The sequence below is a fragment of the Physeter macrocephalus genome, unplaced genomic scaffold (assembly GCF_002837175.3).
Source record: "Physeter macrocephalus isolate SW-GA unplaced genomic scaffold, ASM283717v5 random_11, whole genome shotgun sequence".
NCBI lineage: Eukaryota > Metazoa > Chordata > Mammalia > Artiodactyla > Physeteridae > Physeter > Physeter macrocephalus.
The window spans coordinates 136578-153410 of record NW_021145298.1 but is presented as its reverse complement, the minus strand read 5'-3'; the positions used below and the strand labels follow the sequence as shown (position 1 = coordinate 153410).

The window sequence follows — 16833 nt, the reverse complement described above, 5'->3', positions numbered from 1 at the left end:
AACCTCTTGGAGATATGTGTTTAATATCTGAGAAGTGGTGGAGCAGAGGAAGTAGGCAAGTTTCATTTAGAAAATCATTAAGGAACTATTATAGTAAAATGAGGCTTCCAGTTTCCAAATAAAGCTGAAACAATCACATTGAACACGCTGGCAGAGCTGGCAAAGGAAGGAGTTTGGGGAGGAGCAGGAAGGAAGGAAGGACGGTAAAAATAATAACTGGAGATTCCAGGGAATTACAGGCGGCTCCCCTTTCCCCTTCAGGACAGAGGATCAGCTTGACCAATGAGCTGGGAAATCCACGAATCAACAGTGACAGCCTGGAGAAGGGTCTCCGTCAGGTTTCAGAAGTGTGGTTCCAGGGACCCCTCTGTTCTAAGGCTGCCATTTACGTCCCATGATTTTCATCTTATAAATCCTCACCAAAGCACCTCTGGAGGAGGAAGAGGTTAGCATCAGCTTCTTTTTGAGACAGAAAGCTGGCTGGGGGACAGCTGATGAGTGAGACCATGGGAATGTGAGTAAGCAGCTCCCCTAAGAGGAAAGGGACAGGGAGCAGTAGTCCCATTCACTCCAAGTTGAGACAGTTATTGCCTAGTAAATGCAAGGCATGGTGTCAGCCCCTGTGGAAAGGTTCAAAGAAATGTAATACATAGGCTGTACCTTCCAGGACCTTAAAACTTAGTAGGGAACACAAGACATAAGCATGTAAAAAGCTAACAACACAGGGGAGATGCAAGGCTGAAGGCTAGATGAAGGGTGCTACAAGTTTTGCATATAGGCTCCAAACAACAAAGCTGAAGAGAGCACCTTCTCTAAGGTTTATTGCTATCTGGAAATACCGCACCCATTTCTAAACCTCCAGGCATCCCTCCCTTGGCTCTTACATCCTCTCCTGGCTCCAAATTCTGTGGTTTGTCAAGCCGAGGATGCTAACCCTACCCACTCTTCCGTCACATGGGCTGTTATGCTCTGAAAGGGCAGCTCCCAGGGTTAAACCCCATCCCGACCCTAAGAATTGCCTCCTCCTCTCCCTGCTACCTGCTTTCCTTTCCAGCTTGGGAACAGAGGACTCATAGGTGGGCCTGTCAACCGCTCCTGGGCACCCTTTCATCCTGGTTCCTGACAGGCTCCTCCCAAGGGCCCCACAAGCCACTCCTCGCTTGCTGCCTTCTGTGTGAGCCAACCAGGAGATCAGTGCTCACCTGAGCGGTCCCCTGTGCACCACTCACATGCAAAGCACGGGGCTCGCCGCACTCAAGACCAGAAGGGGGTGATGCGCTCAAAACAGCCAGGTAGGGTCTTCCCCTAACTCTGCACCATTCACCGGGGGGAGGAGGGAGACTCCATCAGGGTCTCAGAAAGCCCCCTACCACCGATGCAGTCATTCTCCATTGCCACTGCTTCATTGTCTTCTCCATGGAACCCATCTTCATTCTCTCTGCCCAAAGAGAAGGACATGGTCAACCTTAATGAAATAAACCGTAACAGAGTGGGCAAGGAACTTCAGCTCCCTTCCAGAAGACACAGTCTAATTCACGCCCTAACTGTCTTGCTGGAAGCCTCCAGGCCTCTCACTGCAAACAGGCTGGAAGGATTTGGAGGTGCTTGGAAATCCTCGGATCTGGTCAAATAAATACTTAGTTGCCATCTGAACATCCACATCATGTCACTTTACTACTCCCAGCCAAGTTCCTTCTCCAGCGAGGCTGAGACATGGAAAGGACCACAGGTAGCCTTTTCATCTTTCTTGTTTACCCTCTACTCCCTTTCTTTCCCAAGACACTTGCATCTTGGAGAGGATGAGAGAGCTGGGGAGTGGGGGAGCAGTGTGAGTGGGGAGCATTGACTTCTTTAGCTGGCTGTCAGCTATGACCTTAACCATGACAATGAGGTTTAGTTCCTCTTTTGGTAGAGAGATGAGAGTAGCAGACTTCAAATGGGAGATAATGGTTGATCTGAACAATGTAACCCCCAAAGGTCACCCCTGCATGCAGGAAATAAGAGAAGACACAGATGCAGTTTCCGTAATAGTTTAACCTTCTAAGAATCAGAGGACTTAGAGAGCCTGGGAGGTCCTTGGGCCTTCTCTGTATCCAGGAATAAACGTACTCAAGCATTACGGACAAAAAACCTAGAATATTTTTAAAGACTTCCAGAAAAGAAATGTCACAAAGAACGTGGGACAATTGTGGAGATCTGGGAGGCAGAAGAATAGGATAATAAGAGAAAGTACAGACACGTTACCCAGAGAAAAGAGGTAAGTCATAAACTCCAGAGACAGCATGATACGACCTTCAAGGAGGATGATACCCTTCACTTAAACCTACCCCTGGATCTTAAAAATAAAACGGAAACACCCAAGATAAAGTCATCCTCAGTAGACATCATTCTCAGGTTCCATGATAGAGGGTAAAACCTCCCAAACCAAACGCTTTGGCAGGCAATATTCTATCTGATTAGTTTCATTCATCTCTTGGGGGCAACACTGGAAAACTGATCTCTGTCACCACCACAATTCACCCACAGCCCCCAAACTGGCAATACTAGCAGAGCTAGTAAGGGGAAAAGCTCTCAGACGGTGACAAACTTGCAAGCTCTTCCATGGACCGTGTAAGCTCCCTAAGCCTCAGTTTCCCCATCTGTAAAATGAGGATGTTCCTCCTGACTCTGACAGCCTATGGACAGACCTGTGATCAATGAACTCACAGCCCTCTCCTTTATGGGGACAAGACCTCATTTCCACAGCTACTCTTGGGTGGCCCTACACAGAGCACCTTACCCTGCAAACAGCGGTAAATAACCTTCATAAAATGCCAAGACTTGAAAACTAATGCTATTTTTAGTCCTTCCTGGGAGATCTTACTTATGTTAAAAACTTCACCCAAGCTTTCACACAAGGAAGACAAGTTAAAAGAAGAACCTGAGCGAAGGAAGGTGGAGCATGACATCGGAACCCAGACGCCACACTGGCCAGGGTCCAAGCCTGTCCCTCAAGGCAGAAAGACTTCAACCGAATTCCATGCAACACTCTTCCATCTTTAGCCGGAGTCCCTCTTTGAGAATCTGTACCCACAAAGTGAATTCACAGCACTGCAGGGAAGAGAGGAGCCATCGCACAGAAGGAAGTGAGGTACAGGGAAGGGCAGGGTTGTTTTGCTTTGAGCTGCACAAGAAGCTGGGAGGGATAAGGGTCAGTCCTGCCTGGCTTTCTGGGGAGGGATGAAAAAAAAAATCACTTCGTGTTGCAGGACCTCCTGAGAACAGTAAAAGGAAAAGCACTGGTCCCCTTTCCCCTGAGGACCAGCCATTCCAATTTCTTCCACCTCACTGTATTAGTTTCCTTTTGCTGCTGTAACAAATTACCACCAAGTTAGCAGCTTAAAACAAAACAAATATATTATCTCACAGTTCTGTAGAAAGGAAGTTCAAAGTGGGTTTCACTGGGCTAAAATCAAGATGTGGGCAGGCCCGTGTTCCTTCTGGAGGGTCTAGGGAAGAATCTGTGCCCTCACCTTTTTTCAGCGCCTAGAGGCTGCTCTCATTCCTTGGCCCGTGGTCCCTTCCTCCATCTTCAAAGCCAGCAACAGCAGGCAGAGTTTCTACCAGGCAGCCGTCTCTCTGGTTCTCTGCTTCCATCCTCACGTCTCCTTTTCTGACTCTGACACTGACTCTTCTGTCTCCCTTTTCCACATCTAAAGAACTTTGTGATTACACTGGACCCACCTGGATCATCCAAGATACTTCTCTGTCTCAAAGTCAGTTGATTAACAATCTTAATTCCCTTCTGCCAGTAACATCTTCACAGGTTCCAGGGATTAGGACCCGACATCTTGGGGGGGTGCAGAAGCACTATTCTGCCTACCACATTCATTAACCATACATCTTTATTTTTGATTTTTAAATATTTTTTGATGTGGACCAATTTTTAAGTCTTTATTGAATTTCTTACAATATCGTTTCTGTTTTATGTTTTGGTTTTTTGGCCCCGAAGCATGTGGGATCTTAGCTCCCCGACTGGGAATCAAACCTGCACCCCCTGCATTGGAAGGCAAAGTCTTAACCGCTGGACCGCCAGGGAAGCCCCCCATACATTCTGAGGAGAGAGTTGTTCTGTCCTACCCTTCTGCTGGTGCCTACACTTTCCATCACGGCAGCCCATAAGGCTTTGCTAAGGAGGCAGAGTGCCTCATGTCACCTTCTTGATACCCAGGACACAGTGCCCTGTGAATTTCTGGAGCACTGGAATGTAGAGCTGCTCTAACATGTGTCTACCTCTGTGCATGCACATGTGTGCGTGTACATACGTGTGTGTGTGTGGTGTGTGGCCTTAACCCCTGAGAGATGGGATTACAGCATGTACACCTTTGAATCTACCATGGTATCTGGCACATCTCTAGACATGGAATGAGACGCTCCATACTGGTGTGTTATCTGATCCCTGGACCAATGATCCCATCTATGGATTACCCAGATCCCAGAACCAGGGAATTGCTGAATTTTAGCTTTGGAATTAACCTGAAAGGTATTCATTTAAAAGCACAAGGCAGTGTCTATTATACAACAGACACTTAGTAAAAGTTTTCCCTCTTTATTCTCTCTCTGGTTACATTTCTTTTATCCATCTTCATCGTTTATTTCACAGGTGGGGAGGGCTAGTTAAAATATGAGTAAAGGGCTTCCCTGGTGGCGCAGTGGTTGAGAGTCCGCCTGCCGATGCAGGGGACACGGGTTCGTGCCCCAGTCCGGGAAGATCCCACGTGCCGCGGAGCGGCTGGGCCCGTGGGCCATGGCCGCTGAGCCTGCGCGTCCGGAGCCTGTGCTCCGCAACGGGAGAGGCCACAACAGTGAGAGGCCCGCGTACCATTAAAAAGAAAAAAAAATGAGTAAAGACCAATAATGATGCTTTTAGAACATTTGAGGATTTCAGTTCTTCTAGCCTCGCCTATATCCATCCCCCCTCCCATCAACCTGGTGAACCCGAATGTTGACTTGTGTTAAATGTCCTCACTGTGTAGCCAATCCCAGGTGGAAAATGCTGTGCTCCATTTCTCCAGAGAGCCGTCTGCTGATCCCACTCCAAACTATTAAAAATAAGAAATAACCCATTTTTTAAATATTTATTTATTTATTATTTATTTAATTTATTTATTTTGGGCTGCGTTGGGTCTTCATTGCTGGGCGCAGGCTTTCTCTAGTTGCGGAGAGCGGGGGCTACTCTTCGTTGCGGTGCGCGGGCTTCTCATTGCGGTGGCTTCTCTTGTTGTGGCGCACGGGCTCTAGGTGCATGGGCTCAGCAGATGTGGCTCGCGGGCTCTAGAGTGCAGGCTCAGTAGTTGTGGCTCACAGGTATCGTTGCTCTGCGGCATGTGGGATCTTCCCGGACCAGGGATCAAACCTGTGTCCCCTGCATTGGCAGGTGGATTCTTAACCACTGCGTCACCAGGGAAGCCCAAAATAACCCTTTCTTCACCTTCACAACTGAGGACACAGCCGAGCTTGTGAGCCTACAAGCCCAGAAGCCCTCTACTCCCTGCCCACCCTGTGCCACCAAGGTCTAAAGACCAAAAAAGAGGAAAGATGGAGGGGAAAAAGAGGACAGAGGAAAACCCAGTACAAAGCTGTACTGAGGAAACATAGCTCTATTTGGCGGTAACACAATCAGAGTTGGGAGAACAAACCAAAGTTGCCGGAGGTTTTGCAAATTGCTCTCTCCCTGGACCTACTTTGGCGCCAAAACAAACACCAGGCACAGAGCTGAAAGGAGATACGGTGAAACGTCGCACGCCCAGGGCCCCATTAAATGAAGTGTGGGGTCCCTATGCAGATTATGTGAAGCATTTTTCACAGATCCACCCTTGCTACGAAAAAACTGAGCCAGTGGTGAGGCCCAGCCAGCTCTGCTCCTATGTCTCAGAAGCTACACTTGACCCTGCCATGCTCTTCACACTGGGGCCCCTTGGGCACGGGCAAAAGACCCAGGCTGCTTTGCCCACACCCACGGGAGACCTAAGTACTTTTCCAGCCTGTGAGGGCCTCTGGGGAGGGCCCCGTGAGCTATTTACCTGAGGCACTGTCATCTGGCCATAAAGCTGGTCTGCAATGCCGCTGTAGTCATGACAAGTGTCTGAGGACCATCAGGCCAATCCAGCTGATCACCTGTGCCAGGATGGCCTCAGGCTGCCAGAGGAGCAATTGCCATGGACGCTGACCTGCCAGGAGACCCCTTTCTTCTACTTAAAGGCCTGGACCTAGCAAGCCAGGGCCAAGACCACCCAGGCCCCATTTTCCAGCCTTACACGTGGGGTCACTGAAGGGACCGCAGTAAGAGGGCCTGAGAGGGAAATCTCATCAACCTGATGGCTGCCCATGGTAAGGCCTCCAGCCCCAAGCTCAGGCCTTGAAAGGGAAGAGCTCTTGGGTTCTGCTGGACTTCAAACTCACCGGTTCCTTTTTGAATTCCAAGATCAGAGTAGACTTTGGAGAGGCTGGTCACATCCTCTGGTGGCTACCGGGCACTCGGCAAAGGCAGCATGGAAGGAAATGCAGATGGAGTCCTTCAAGTTGACAGCCCAGAGGGCAACCCGCCAGCACACCTCCCCCAGGGCCGACCAGAGCCATGAAGTGCCAGGAGGGGTGGGGCAGAGCTGGTGAGCGGCCAGCTCCTATGGTTTAGGGCATTAATTAGGATCGGAAAGTGTACCCCACACATTGCGTAAATCGACCCATTCACCAAGAGAACACGGAAACCTCAGCAAGGCAGAACAGCGATGGATTTTGGGAAGAAAGGAGCAGAGAGATGGACAGGCAACGCTTTTGATTTTGGAGAGATCTGGAAGGTTACCAGCCCTGTGAGTAGCTGCACTATAAAAAGAGTCAGACACTAAGTATTTCCTTTCCCATAAAATATTCATTGCCACATGGAAGAGCCAAGAAGCCGAAACCTCAAGCATGTCTAACTTTGTGCTGCAGTAATAACAGAGTTTTATAGGAACCTTCTGATTGTATTTATACCAGGCTATAAATACAATTCCATCTGAGAGAGAGGAAGGGAGACACATCTAGCCCCCCTCAGAGGCTACACTGGAACGAGAAAGACCCCAGGTACACCCATGACTCTATTTAGCATCTCAGCTAGAAAACGGCAGATGGAGAAATCCGTGCTACCCGACCTCCTTAGGAGTGTGTGCAGAGAAGCCCGGAGTCCTCTCACAAACAATGCTCGGGATGTACTCAAAACCTGGTCTACAAATGGCATTGCTCTTGCTTAACGATGGAACAATGTCCCAAGTGCCTGATGTTTACTCAGCTATTTGCAATTTACAGAGTGCTTTCCCATCCCTTGATTCCCCAAATAAGTCTGCACAGGGCAGGATGGGTGCTGTTGTCCTTATGAGCCTCAGGAAGGTTAAGCAACTCGTCCAAGGTCACACAGCCAGAAGGCAGCAATACCAGGCCAAGACGCTTGGACACCTAACTCTACCTCCAGACCTCTTTCCCTGCAGCCGCCCCTTCTGATGAACACTGTAAGGCAAATCTCTAAAATTCCACTTGAGAGACGGCCCCTTGCTTCAGCTGCACGACTCCACCCCTGTGTCTTGCAGGGACAGCTTTTTCCTTTTTAGTTTATATGAAATAATGAACCCCTGCCAGAGGTCACCATGGATTGGTAATTTGCACATTAAACCAAGCATTGAACATCTTTTCTTCAACCACTCACACACATTCACCAGACACACAGACTTCATTTAACTAGACTCTTACAGCATTCTAGACAGAAAGGGTATGGGTTAATAAAATGACACGTAATAGTTCCAGAACATTTGACACCAAAGTTTCATTTGAGATTAAGTTCACAGTGAAAGCTTTTCCTTTACTCTAATAAGAGAGGCCCTGAAGTTTTCCTAACTCCCCCAAACCAGTTTAAAAGACTTTTTAGTATATGAGTCCACTGACTTCCAATGACGTCTTCAAAGAGAGTCAAAGATGCAGAGTATGCAAAATCCAGACCCCATTTGCCCTTGGCCCACCAAACCCAAACCAGACAGACACTGCAGAGGCTCACTCAGGGCCACTCAAAACCAATGAACATGTCTACGTACCCCAGAAGCACTTTTAAGTATGCCAATGCCAGATTGTCCCTGATCTGCAGTAAGTAGAATAAACTGTCTCATCAGAAAGTTCTGGTAAGTCTCTGGGAATTTAGTTTGGGTTGCAAAGACAAAGAGAAAAGGGTAAACTACAGCCCCCTCTGGGATTATTTATTCTGCTTAGTTCAATCTAAGGCTAGTGTGGCCCTAATGGTTTTTAATGGTCCTAAATGATTCAATGAATCTGAGCATTCACTGGCGGGCCATCTGGGGACAGGCCTGCCTATCTGCAAACTGGCAGGCTTCGCCTATTTGTTCTGTGGAACAATAAATGTCAATGAATTAGAGGCGCTAATAATTCAGAACACTGCTAGCACCTGATTCTTTGGAAAAGCCAAACCCATGAAAACAAAATATTTTGTGTGCAGGAATTAAGTAAAAATTTGGGGACAAAAATGCTTAAAAATATATCCTAAATTGGCGTTTCTCAACCTCAGCACTACTGACATTTTAGATCAAATAATTATTTGTAGTGAGGCGGGGTTGGGGAAAGGGATTGTCCTGATCATTGTAGGGAGCTTAGAAGTGTCTGTGGCTCCTGCCTACGACATACCAGTAACAGCTTCCCTTCGCGTAACAACAACAAATGTCTCCATACATTGCCGGATGTGCCCTGGGAGACAAAAATTATCCCCGGGTGAGAACCACCTTCTCGGGGTACACAGTAATTCAAACCAGTTCTACACCTTCCATACGACACGTACAATCTTAAATGATAACCAAAGACTAGCTAGCCCTCATATGCTGCAAGATCATGAAATGTCGAAGGATTCAATTACTTTACTACCTGCTGCTTACAAAGGAAAACGTACTGCTCTGGTTTTGCAAAGCATTTCAGCAGCGCTTATAACCAACAGGATTTTCTAGTTAAGCCTCAGTTAGCCAGAAAATGTAATGCATTACCATAGCTTCATCCCCAAATATTCCAGTTAACTGCGTTTTATTACATGAGCGTACACAAGCACACACAGTATCACCTTAAGCTATGCTTATTTAGCCTCATAAAAAGATTCAACTATCAGTTCACTTCTTGGATAGAATAGAGGGCTTAACACATCTATTTTATTTAGCAGCAGCTGGAAGAGGGAATTGGGAAGGCAATTGCAGAGGAGAGGAAATGACGTTTTGATCACCTCGCTGGATACTGCCCTGTCCGTTGTCCAGAGCTCTCTAATAACAGCCACCGCAAGCCTGGAGACTGCTGTCTATCTGCATTCACACTCAGCCCAAACGCAAGGCTCACACAGCTCTTTATGTGCATGTACGTGCAAGCACACCCACCGATGCACGCCCATGCACTGATGCTGACACATATGAATTACACCTGGTCAAGCACAACCCCATGGCTCCCTTGGGCCACAGCATCAGCCCTGGATTCAAAAGTGCCACATCTCAACTAACCTGACACATGAAAGTGGAAAGTGGCCAGCGGGAGGGTATAAAGATCACATACAAATACATCTGCCCATCCACGACCCTCCACGCTGCTGGGCCCCCAGTAGGGCTAGACAGTTTCTCAGCTCTCTCCAGTAACAAAGTAGCTGGGGTCATCCAGATGCACGCTCGCCCCAAAGACCCGGATGGCATGGCCCTCCCTGGTGACAGGCCACGCCCTGGTGACATTTGCTTTTTCCTCCTACAAAGAGGGTGAGCTTACAGAGCCAAGAGGCCTCTCTCCCAAGCTAACAGGCAGAAACTTTTCCTAAGTGAGAGAAAAACAAAGCCTGCCCTTCCTTCGGCATCCTGCCTCTCTCTAGGACTCTCACTAAGACACGCGATTTCCACACACACACCTTGCTCGTCCAAGGAAATCAATATGAAAAGCAATTCATCCACTGATATATTTTATCAAGATACATGTGGCGATGCCACATTTCATTTACAGTGCAGCCCTCGGGAAAGCCAAGGTCACTGGCTACAAAGCGGGCTGCGGGAGGGAGGGAGGGGGAGAAGCCCGTATTCTGCGCCAGCTGCAAATAGAAAAGTGAATGAAATAGGAACAGAGATAGAACAGGGAGCCTGGGGATGCAACAATTACTGTATGGAGGAGGCGCAGAGCCGGGCCAGCTTGTTTAAATTTGAAATAGTTGATAGATTTAGAATGCTAAGTATTTTTCTTCTGACGATGGCAAACGCAAACGGTTTCACTAGCGTGCCAGTCAGTAGAATATAAAATATTTGTGAGCAGGAAATGAAGAGGGAGGAAGAAAAAGCAGGTGGGGTGGGGTGGAGGGCAAGGGAGACCAGACAGAATCTGGCCAAGAGGGCCAAGACAAAGAATGAAAGGGAACAGGCAGGAGGGCCACAGGACACGTGCTGGGCGCGAGCGGATGGCAGGAAGCGAACGGGAATTTCAATAAGCCTCAGGGAGGAAAATTATGATATCTGCATGGCTGCAGAGGGGCATATTTTTAGTAAATTTGAAAGTGATTTGCCACACATGGCACCATCCCACTCGGAGGGCTCTCCACCGGCTCCGGTAGCTGCGCCGTGGATCAAATGTACTCGGTAATTGCAGAGTCACTGCTACCCTCTTACCTCTAAACAGAGCAGATTAAAATAGCATGAACAGCTATAATAACAGGTTTGGGCTTCAGCTTTTTACAGCCAGAAAAATGCTTATGGAAACAAGGATTTTGCTGACTCTTTTCAAAGCGAAGTAAAGAAGAGAGAAGCAAGTGGTCCCAGAGCTGCAGAGTGAACTGTATGGAGCCCCAAACGGGTTTGGGGCTGCAGCGCCCCCGCTCCCATCCAGACCCCAGGCTAAAAGTCAAGGCTGCTGGACAGATTCTTGGCACCTGGATGCACCCTGGGTCCTGTCGTCATGTCCCTCCTCTTGCTGCTCCGGGGCCCCGGTGGAGGGAGCCTGGGTAGGACAAATGGCACATCAGGGGCAGATGACAGGTGGGTGCCCACTTCCGGGGAAGGCAAACTGCACCAACTCAGGCCCCTTCTAAGCCAGCCCAGGGTTCCAACAGCCAGACCCCAAGTCCGATGCTGGTTATCTCTGAGGACCTAAGCTTCAGGTTACAAGCTCACAAGTGTCTTGGGAACACACCCAGGCTCACCCTCATTTCGTGCTGACCGCGGACCAGGTGCTAAGAAGGGTTTCATGGCTTCACCTCACCAAATCCTCGTAACATCACATACCCTAGCAGCTGGTTGCTGTATTCGCCTCCCGTTTTGTAGGCGAGAAAACTAAGGGTCAGATGTTGAAGTAACCTGTCTAAGACTCTACAGCTGAAACAGCTTTGGGAGTCGAGATTCAAACCCGGGACTGCCTGAGTCGGGGGGCTGAAATCTTCACCCCTTCGCACTGTACCCATGTGGACGGCGTCCACCTTCGCCAGAACCGTGGCTCAGCCACTGCTAACGTGGCCTCTGCAGGAGCAGCTGGGGGTCTGCCCAGTGGGCAGCCAGGCTGCCCCCTGATAAAGCCAGAGCAGGCTAAGTTGCTGACTGCCCTGCCTCGGCCTGGGAGGAATCCCCCGAAGAGGTGCTTCTGGCTGTCCAGGCTGGCATGGGGCAGAGGCATGAGGGCAAGCTGACGCCGCAGCTCCCAGGGGCATCGTGCCCCCAGATCACTAACACCTCGGGATCCTCAGCCTTCCTAAGGAAGCCATGCAGCTCCAGAAATTTCTCACTCTTCGTTGTAGACATGGACACTGAACTAAAAAAGCAAGGTGCCAAACGGGGCAGGAACAAGGAGTCAGGAGATTAAGCTCCCAAAACGGGAAAGAAATTGTCCAAAGTCCTATCAAAAGTAAGCACTAAAGGCTTAGATCCAGGCAGGCCTGAGTCCCAGCCCTGCGTCCTTCCAGTCAGATCTTGATCAACTTGCCTCCCATCACACATGATACTGGCGGGAGGTAAGGAGAGGGAGGGAGGCCTTCCCACCCTCAGCACCACGTCTTCAGCCGGGAGACAGCACCGGGATTCTGCAACTCCATTCGAAGACACGTGCTCAGCTGCATTCTCCAGGGCACAAGATTAATCACATAACCCTTCCCAAACCCTGCTTCAAGACTGCCAAGCAGGCACACGTGACACCTGATCAGAGAGTCAGAGATCTGTGTGGTCATGGGCGGGCCACGTGGGTGGCAGCTTCAGGCTTCCGCAGCGATGGAGCAGCCCCCTCCTGAGCCCTTCTGGCTCCCCAGCAGCCCCAAAGAACCCCATTCTGAGACCACCCCTTATAACCCTTCCTTCCTCTAACCCCTGACATGGGTCCTAATCAAGAACCCACCCGATTCCACACTGGGGCACTCCCACCCACCCAGCCACATACCTGGAAGGCAGCAGAAGCAGTCACTTAACAGGGTGTGTATGGGTCTGTCTGTCTGCCTGTCTGTCTGTGTCTGTGTGTGCGTTTACAGGGGTGGGGCATGGGGGCTTCAGACCACTACAGTGGTTCTCTAACTTCAGTGCACATCAGAATGAATTGGGGAACTTATTTAATACAGATTTAACACGTGCCCCATGGGGTTCCAACACAGGTGGGTCAACGGGGCACTCCGAGAACCCCTTGATCTATGGGCTGCAGTGGAGGAGGAGAACCATCCAGCGCAGGGATTCTCATGAGAGGAGCTGCACCAGGAGGGCACATCAACATCCCCCTCGTGCTGAGAAGGCCCTGACCCTGGGAAGACACTGCAGTCACCAGGGTGTGTGATTCCTAGGGGCAGGGATGCAGGGAAGGGGGCAGGCAAGAAAACGTCGTGCAACTGGAGCCAGGAGGCAGCGAGTCCAAATCGCAGGGCCCAAGGTGGGGTCCAGGAGCCAGCATCCCCTGCCTCTGCCCGAGGTGAAGAACAAAGGACAAGGTCTTGGCCTTCAGGAGGCTTATGACCCGCTGGGGGAGATGAAGCCCTCACACCCAGAACCATCGGGGAACACCACAGCTGGTCGCAAAGTAAATAAGTATAATTTTGTGAAGCAGGAACTCTGCTGTGGATTGGGAAGTGGAGAGCCCAGCGTGGCCCCTCACAGGCACAGGAGGCTCGTGGGGTCCTCAGGCCAGGAGTGGCCTCCCTCCCAGGTCATGTGACCTAGGCCTCTAGCTTCAGCCGAGTCTATGAGGGTATCCACGGAACAAGCTTTCAGACCCTCCCTCACGGGGCAAGAATGTCTGCCTGCCGCCCCAACTCTCATCCCCCTGCTGCACTGCAGCCCAAGGGCCCAACCCCACTCTTGACAAAGACAAAGCCAGGGCCACTCTCAGCAATAACACTCAGCTCCCTGAATCAGATGCGAGGGGCCTCACCACCTTGTCCGTCTGGCTCCTTCGTGGGCAGATTTCCTGGGACCAACCCCAAAGCACCCAACTGAGTCCCCAATAACCTGACCTGTCCCCACAGGCAGGAACGAGGCCAGAGGGGCAGCTGCCAGGAAAACACTGCATGGTTAATGGACTAGGGAGACTAGGGTCACAAGGCTGCTGTTTTGCGACTCCCTTCTAGATATTTCAATGCAGAGCAGTGGATTCACCTTGTTTTAAGACCAGCTGAGGCAGAGCTGGCATTAGATAAAAGCACCATCCATGCCTGGGCAGAAGGGAGGGATTCCAGTAAGAGCTCACGGAAGCAAAAGGTTCAGAGCCAGAAAGACCCTTAAAATGGCAGAACCTCTGGGTTCAGCCTGTCCAACCTTTCCATCCAGGAGGACACATGGAGCAGGGACAGGAGGTGGGACACCAGTGCACTGCGTTCTTCTCCTTTTACACAGGAGGACACGGTCAGTCGCAAGAGTTTGAGTAAACCCGGGTCCAGCCAAAAGGCAACGGCAAATTCGTCTCTCCATGAAAAGGGATACTCTGTTCGTTTTGTTCTCTGTTGCCTCTTCATGGGAAAAAAATGCATTTGTGGAGTGAACTTCCTTGATGGGGGTCAGGTTTGATCCTGAAAGACCTCATCTAGCTGTCCGAAGCCAAAGGGTCTGAAGCAAGGAGCCACTCCTACAGCAAGCAGCACGTGCCCTGGACCCCTCCCACTATACCTAAAACCTAAACCCAGAATGGGGGAGGGGAGGTCACTGGTCTGGGAGAGGACAAAGGCACGCAGGCTTTCACCTCTTACTTTCCTACCATCTCCTCCTTGCGAAGGAAATGGATGCACTTTCTGCAGCCTTGACTGAAAAAGAAGTCCTAGGAGGAACAACCAAAATTAAAACACGGGTGATGTCATGGGGGAATGGTGTGGGAATTCTGGCCACACTATCTGACAGCTATGCGACCTTGGGGGCATTGCTCAACAATTTTGGGCCATGGCTTCCTCATGTCTAAAAAGAGTAATCCCACCTACCTTTAACCACCAAAGGCTGCTGCATGGTTCCATGAGATCAGGGAAGAAAACCAGGGGCAAGAAGTTAAAAACCGGTAAACCCCAAATTGGTAAAGGTGATATGGGAGTTCTCTGTATTATTCTTGGAACTTGTCTGTAAGTTTGAAAGTATTTCTTCCCTGGCGGTCCAGTGGTTAGGATTCCACGCTTCCACTGCAGGGGTCACGGGTTTGATCCCCAGGTCGGGGAACTAAGATCCCGCATGCCGTGTGGTGCGGCCAAAAAGAAAAAAAAAAATTATTTCATAAAAATAAAATACACATTAGTTGCCTTAGAGGAGGGTGGATAAGCAATATTGTTAACTCTTTATATATCTCTGTATTGCTTCATTTCTTAAAATGAGTGTGTGTGTTCCCGTTGTCTTTTTTTTAAACTCCAGCAAAATTTTAAGGGAAAACAGGCAGACGGGGAGGGAGAGGGTCTAGGATATGTGCCTGGCGCAGGGTATAGTCAGTTAAGGGTTGGTGACTCCTGCTCCCCCCCTTGGCCGTTCCCTGAGCGCTCGGTCAGCCTGAACATGGCCCCAGTCACATGCAAGCTCCCTGAGGACAAGAGACGGCCTCCCTCTCGCTCATGACCCCCCTCCTCCACGGCCCGCTTGAGCCACACTCTGCACTGGGTGGTCATTCAATACCTGGGTCCATCTGACAATGAGAGCGAGTGAGAGGCTGGAGCAGGTGCGCCCGGCAGAGTCATTAAGGACAGAGAGATTTTCATCAGCCTGGCTTGGCTTAACTGTCTCCTTCTGGTGCTTGACTCTCAGGTTTCAGGGATGTGGCCAAGAGACGCTGATTTGCCCATGGCTGAAACGGTGAGGCCTCTCAGTGCTATGGGCTCAAGGGGTTAACGTTTGGGTATTTTTTCCTCTCCCACCGTCCCCCTTTCCAAACGACCGGCCCTAATCCCAGAGCTTAGCAAGGGCGGCATTCCAGAACACCTCAGTTCCGGACCTTGTTTGGTAGGAGGTTGGGGGAGAGATGCCGGGAGACAAGGGAGGGTGGGAGAAGCATCTGAGGCAAACCTGAGAACTCTGTGGCAGGCGGCTGCCTCTTCAATCATCATAGCTGTGAACACACGGCTACCAGAGCCCACCTACTCACAACTCCGCTGTAAGCATTGGTGACACTGATGTATTAAAAAATAAAGAAGGCTGTTTGCTTCCCTGCGTTACCCTGACCCCGTGGCGATGTACCTCGCGTAACACTCCCCATGGCTGGTAAATTGAGCAGACATGACATGGATTCCTAAGAGTCATAGACAGAATCAAGCTGGGCCTTGCTCCCTATCACCCCCAACCATCTCCCCAAAGCTAGGTGACCTTAAAGGCAAAATACATCTGCTGAAACCCTGTTGAGATTATTCATATGTTTTGACTCCTAATTCAGAAATAATAAGTGATTCACAGGTTCCAAGTTTAAAAATATATGCATCACCTGGTCTCTGTAGAAGCATGTACCCCACCGGCTTGGGAGCCTAATGCTGCAAAAGGCGCCCTGCACTGGTCCGGCACCCATACATCTGTTTAGCCACAGGTGACGCGAGTGCGTGCTCCCACATCACCTATTTTATTAAAAACTCTATGTTAAGGCCATTGTCAATAAGAGAGCCTTAAGTCCTCTGGAACACAGAGCTAAGAGACTGGCAAATTGTAAATCCAGCTCTTTCTTGACAGCCCCTCTGAGGGACAGAGAACCCATGAGTGTGAGAAATGGAATTTATACTTAATTTCAAATTCCATGTGTAAACCAATATGGAGAGCAGCTCATCACGGTGTGTTAACAGATGACAGGGACGCAAGGCCATTCTCAAACATTCCTTCATTCCTTCTCCAAAGAGTCCTCTCTAGTTTTATATACAGATGTATATGTGTGTATATGTATAGACACACACAAACATCCATGCATGCATATATATACACCACAGAGCCATCCACCCCAAATGCAGTGTATTGACAAGAGCTTCATATTCTAATCTGGCATGTGGGGTCGTCTTAGCATCGTGTTCAGCCTTCCCATCTATACTGGTCTCTTTCTGAGGGGCCTGATAAAGCCCCCTTCTAATCCACAAGGCTCAAGGGTAGATTCTGAGAGCCATGTTAAACTACATGACTGGATACTATACCCTCCACCCCCAAACTCGTATTTGAAGCTCTGGCCCCCAGTTTGACTGTGTTTAGAGACAGGGCCTTAAGGAGGTAATTAATGTTAAATTAGGTCATACAGGTGGGGCCCTCATCCAATAGGATTAGTGCCCTTATAAGAAGAAGAAACAACAGAGAAAGCTCCCTTGCTCTCTCCTTCTTCATCTCCCTCCCTTCCTCTCTCCCTCCCGCTCTCTCCCTCCCTCTC

General features: G+C 49.7%; 1 protein-coding gene across 15 annotated transcripts in view; it reads right to left on the bottom strand.

Annotated features, from left to right (window-relative positions):
- ZBTB16 (zinc finger and BTB domain containing 16) overlaps nt 1-16833 on the bottom strand; it is a 168409-nt gene that overhangs the window by 89054 nt on the left and 62522 nt on the right. The window contains exons 5-6 of one of the 15 annotated variants that reach the window (XR_003678039.2): nt 6442-6662; nt 5121-5395 (exon numbers count right to left, since the gene is read on the bottom strand). The exons of 11 other annotated variants lie outside the window; for them this stretch is intronic. Coding sequence is in view for 1 of the 4 variants with exons in the window: in XM_028483215.2 (XP_028339016.1) it covers nt 1321-1438 (118 nt within the window). In the remaining 3 variants the exon portion in view is untranslated. Of the gene's footprint in view, nt 1-1305; nt 1439-5120; nt 5405-6441; nt 6663-16833 lie in introns of those variants that run through there. 3 more of the 15 variants (XR_003678037.2, XR_003678041.2, XM_028483215.2) reach the window with 3 other exon arrangements.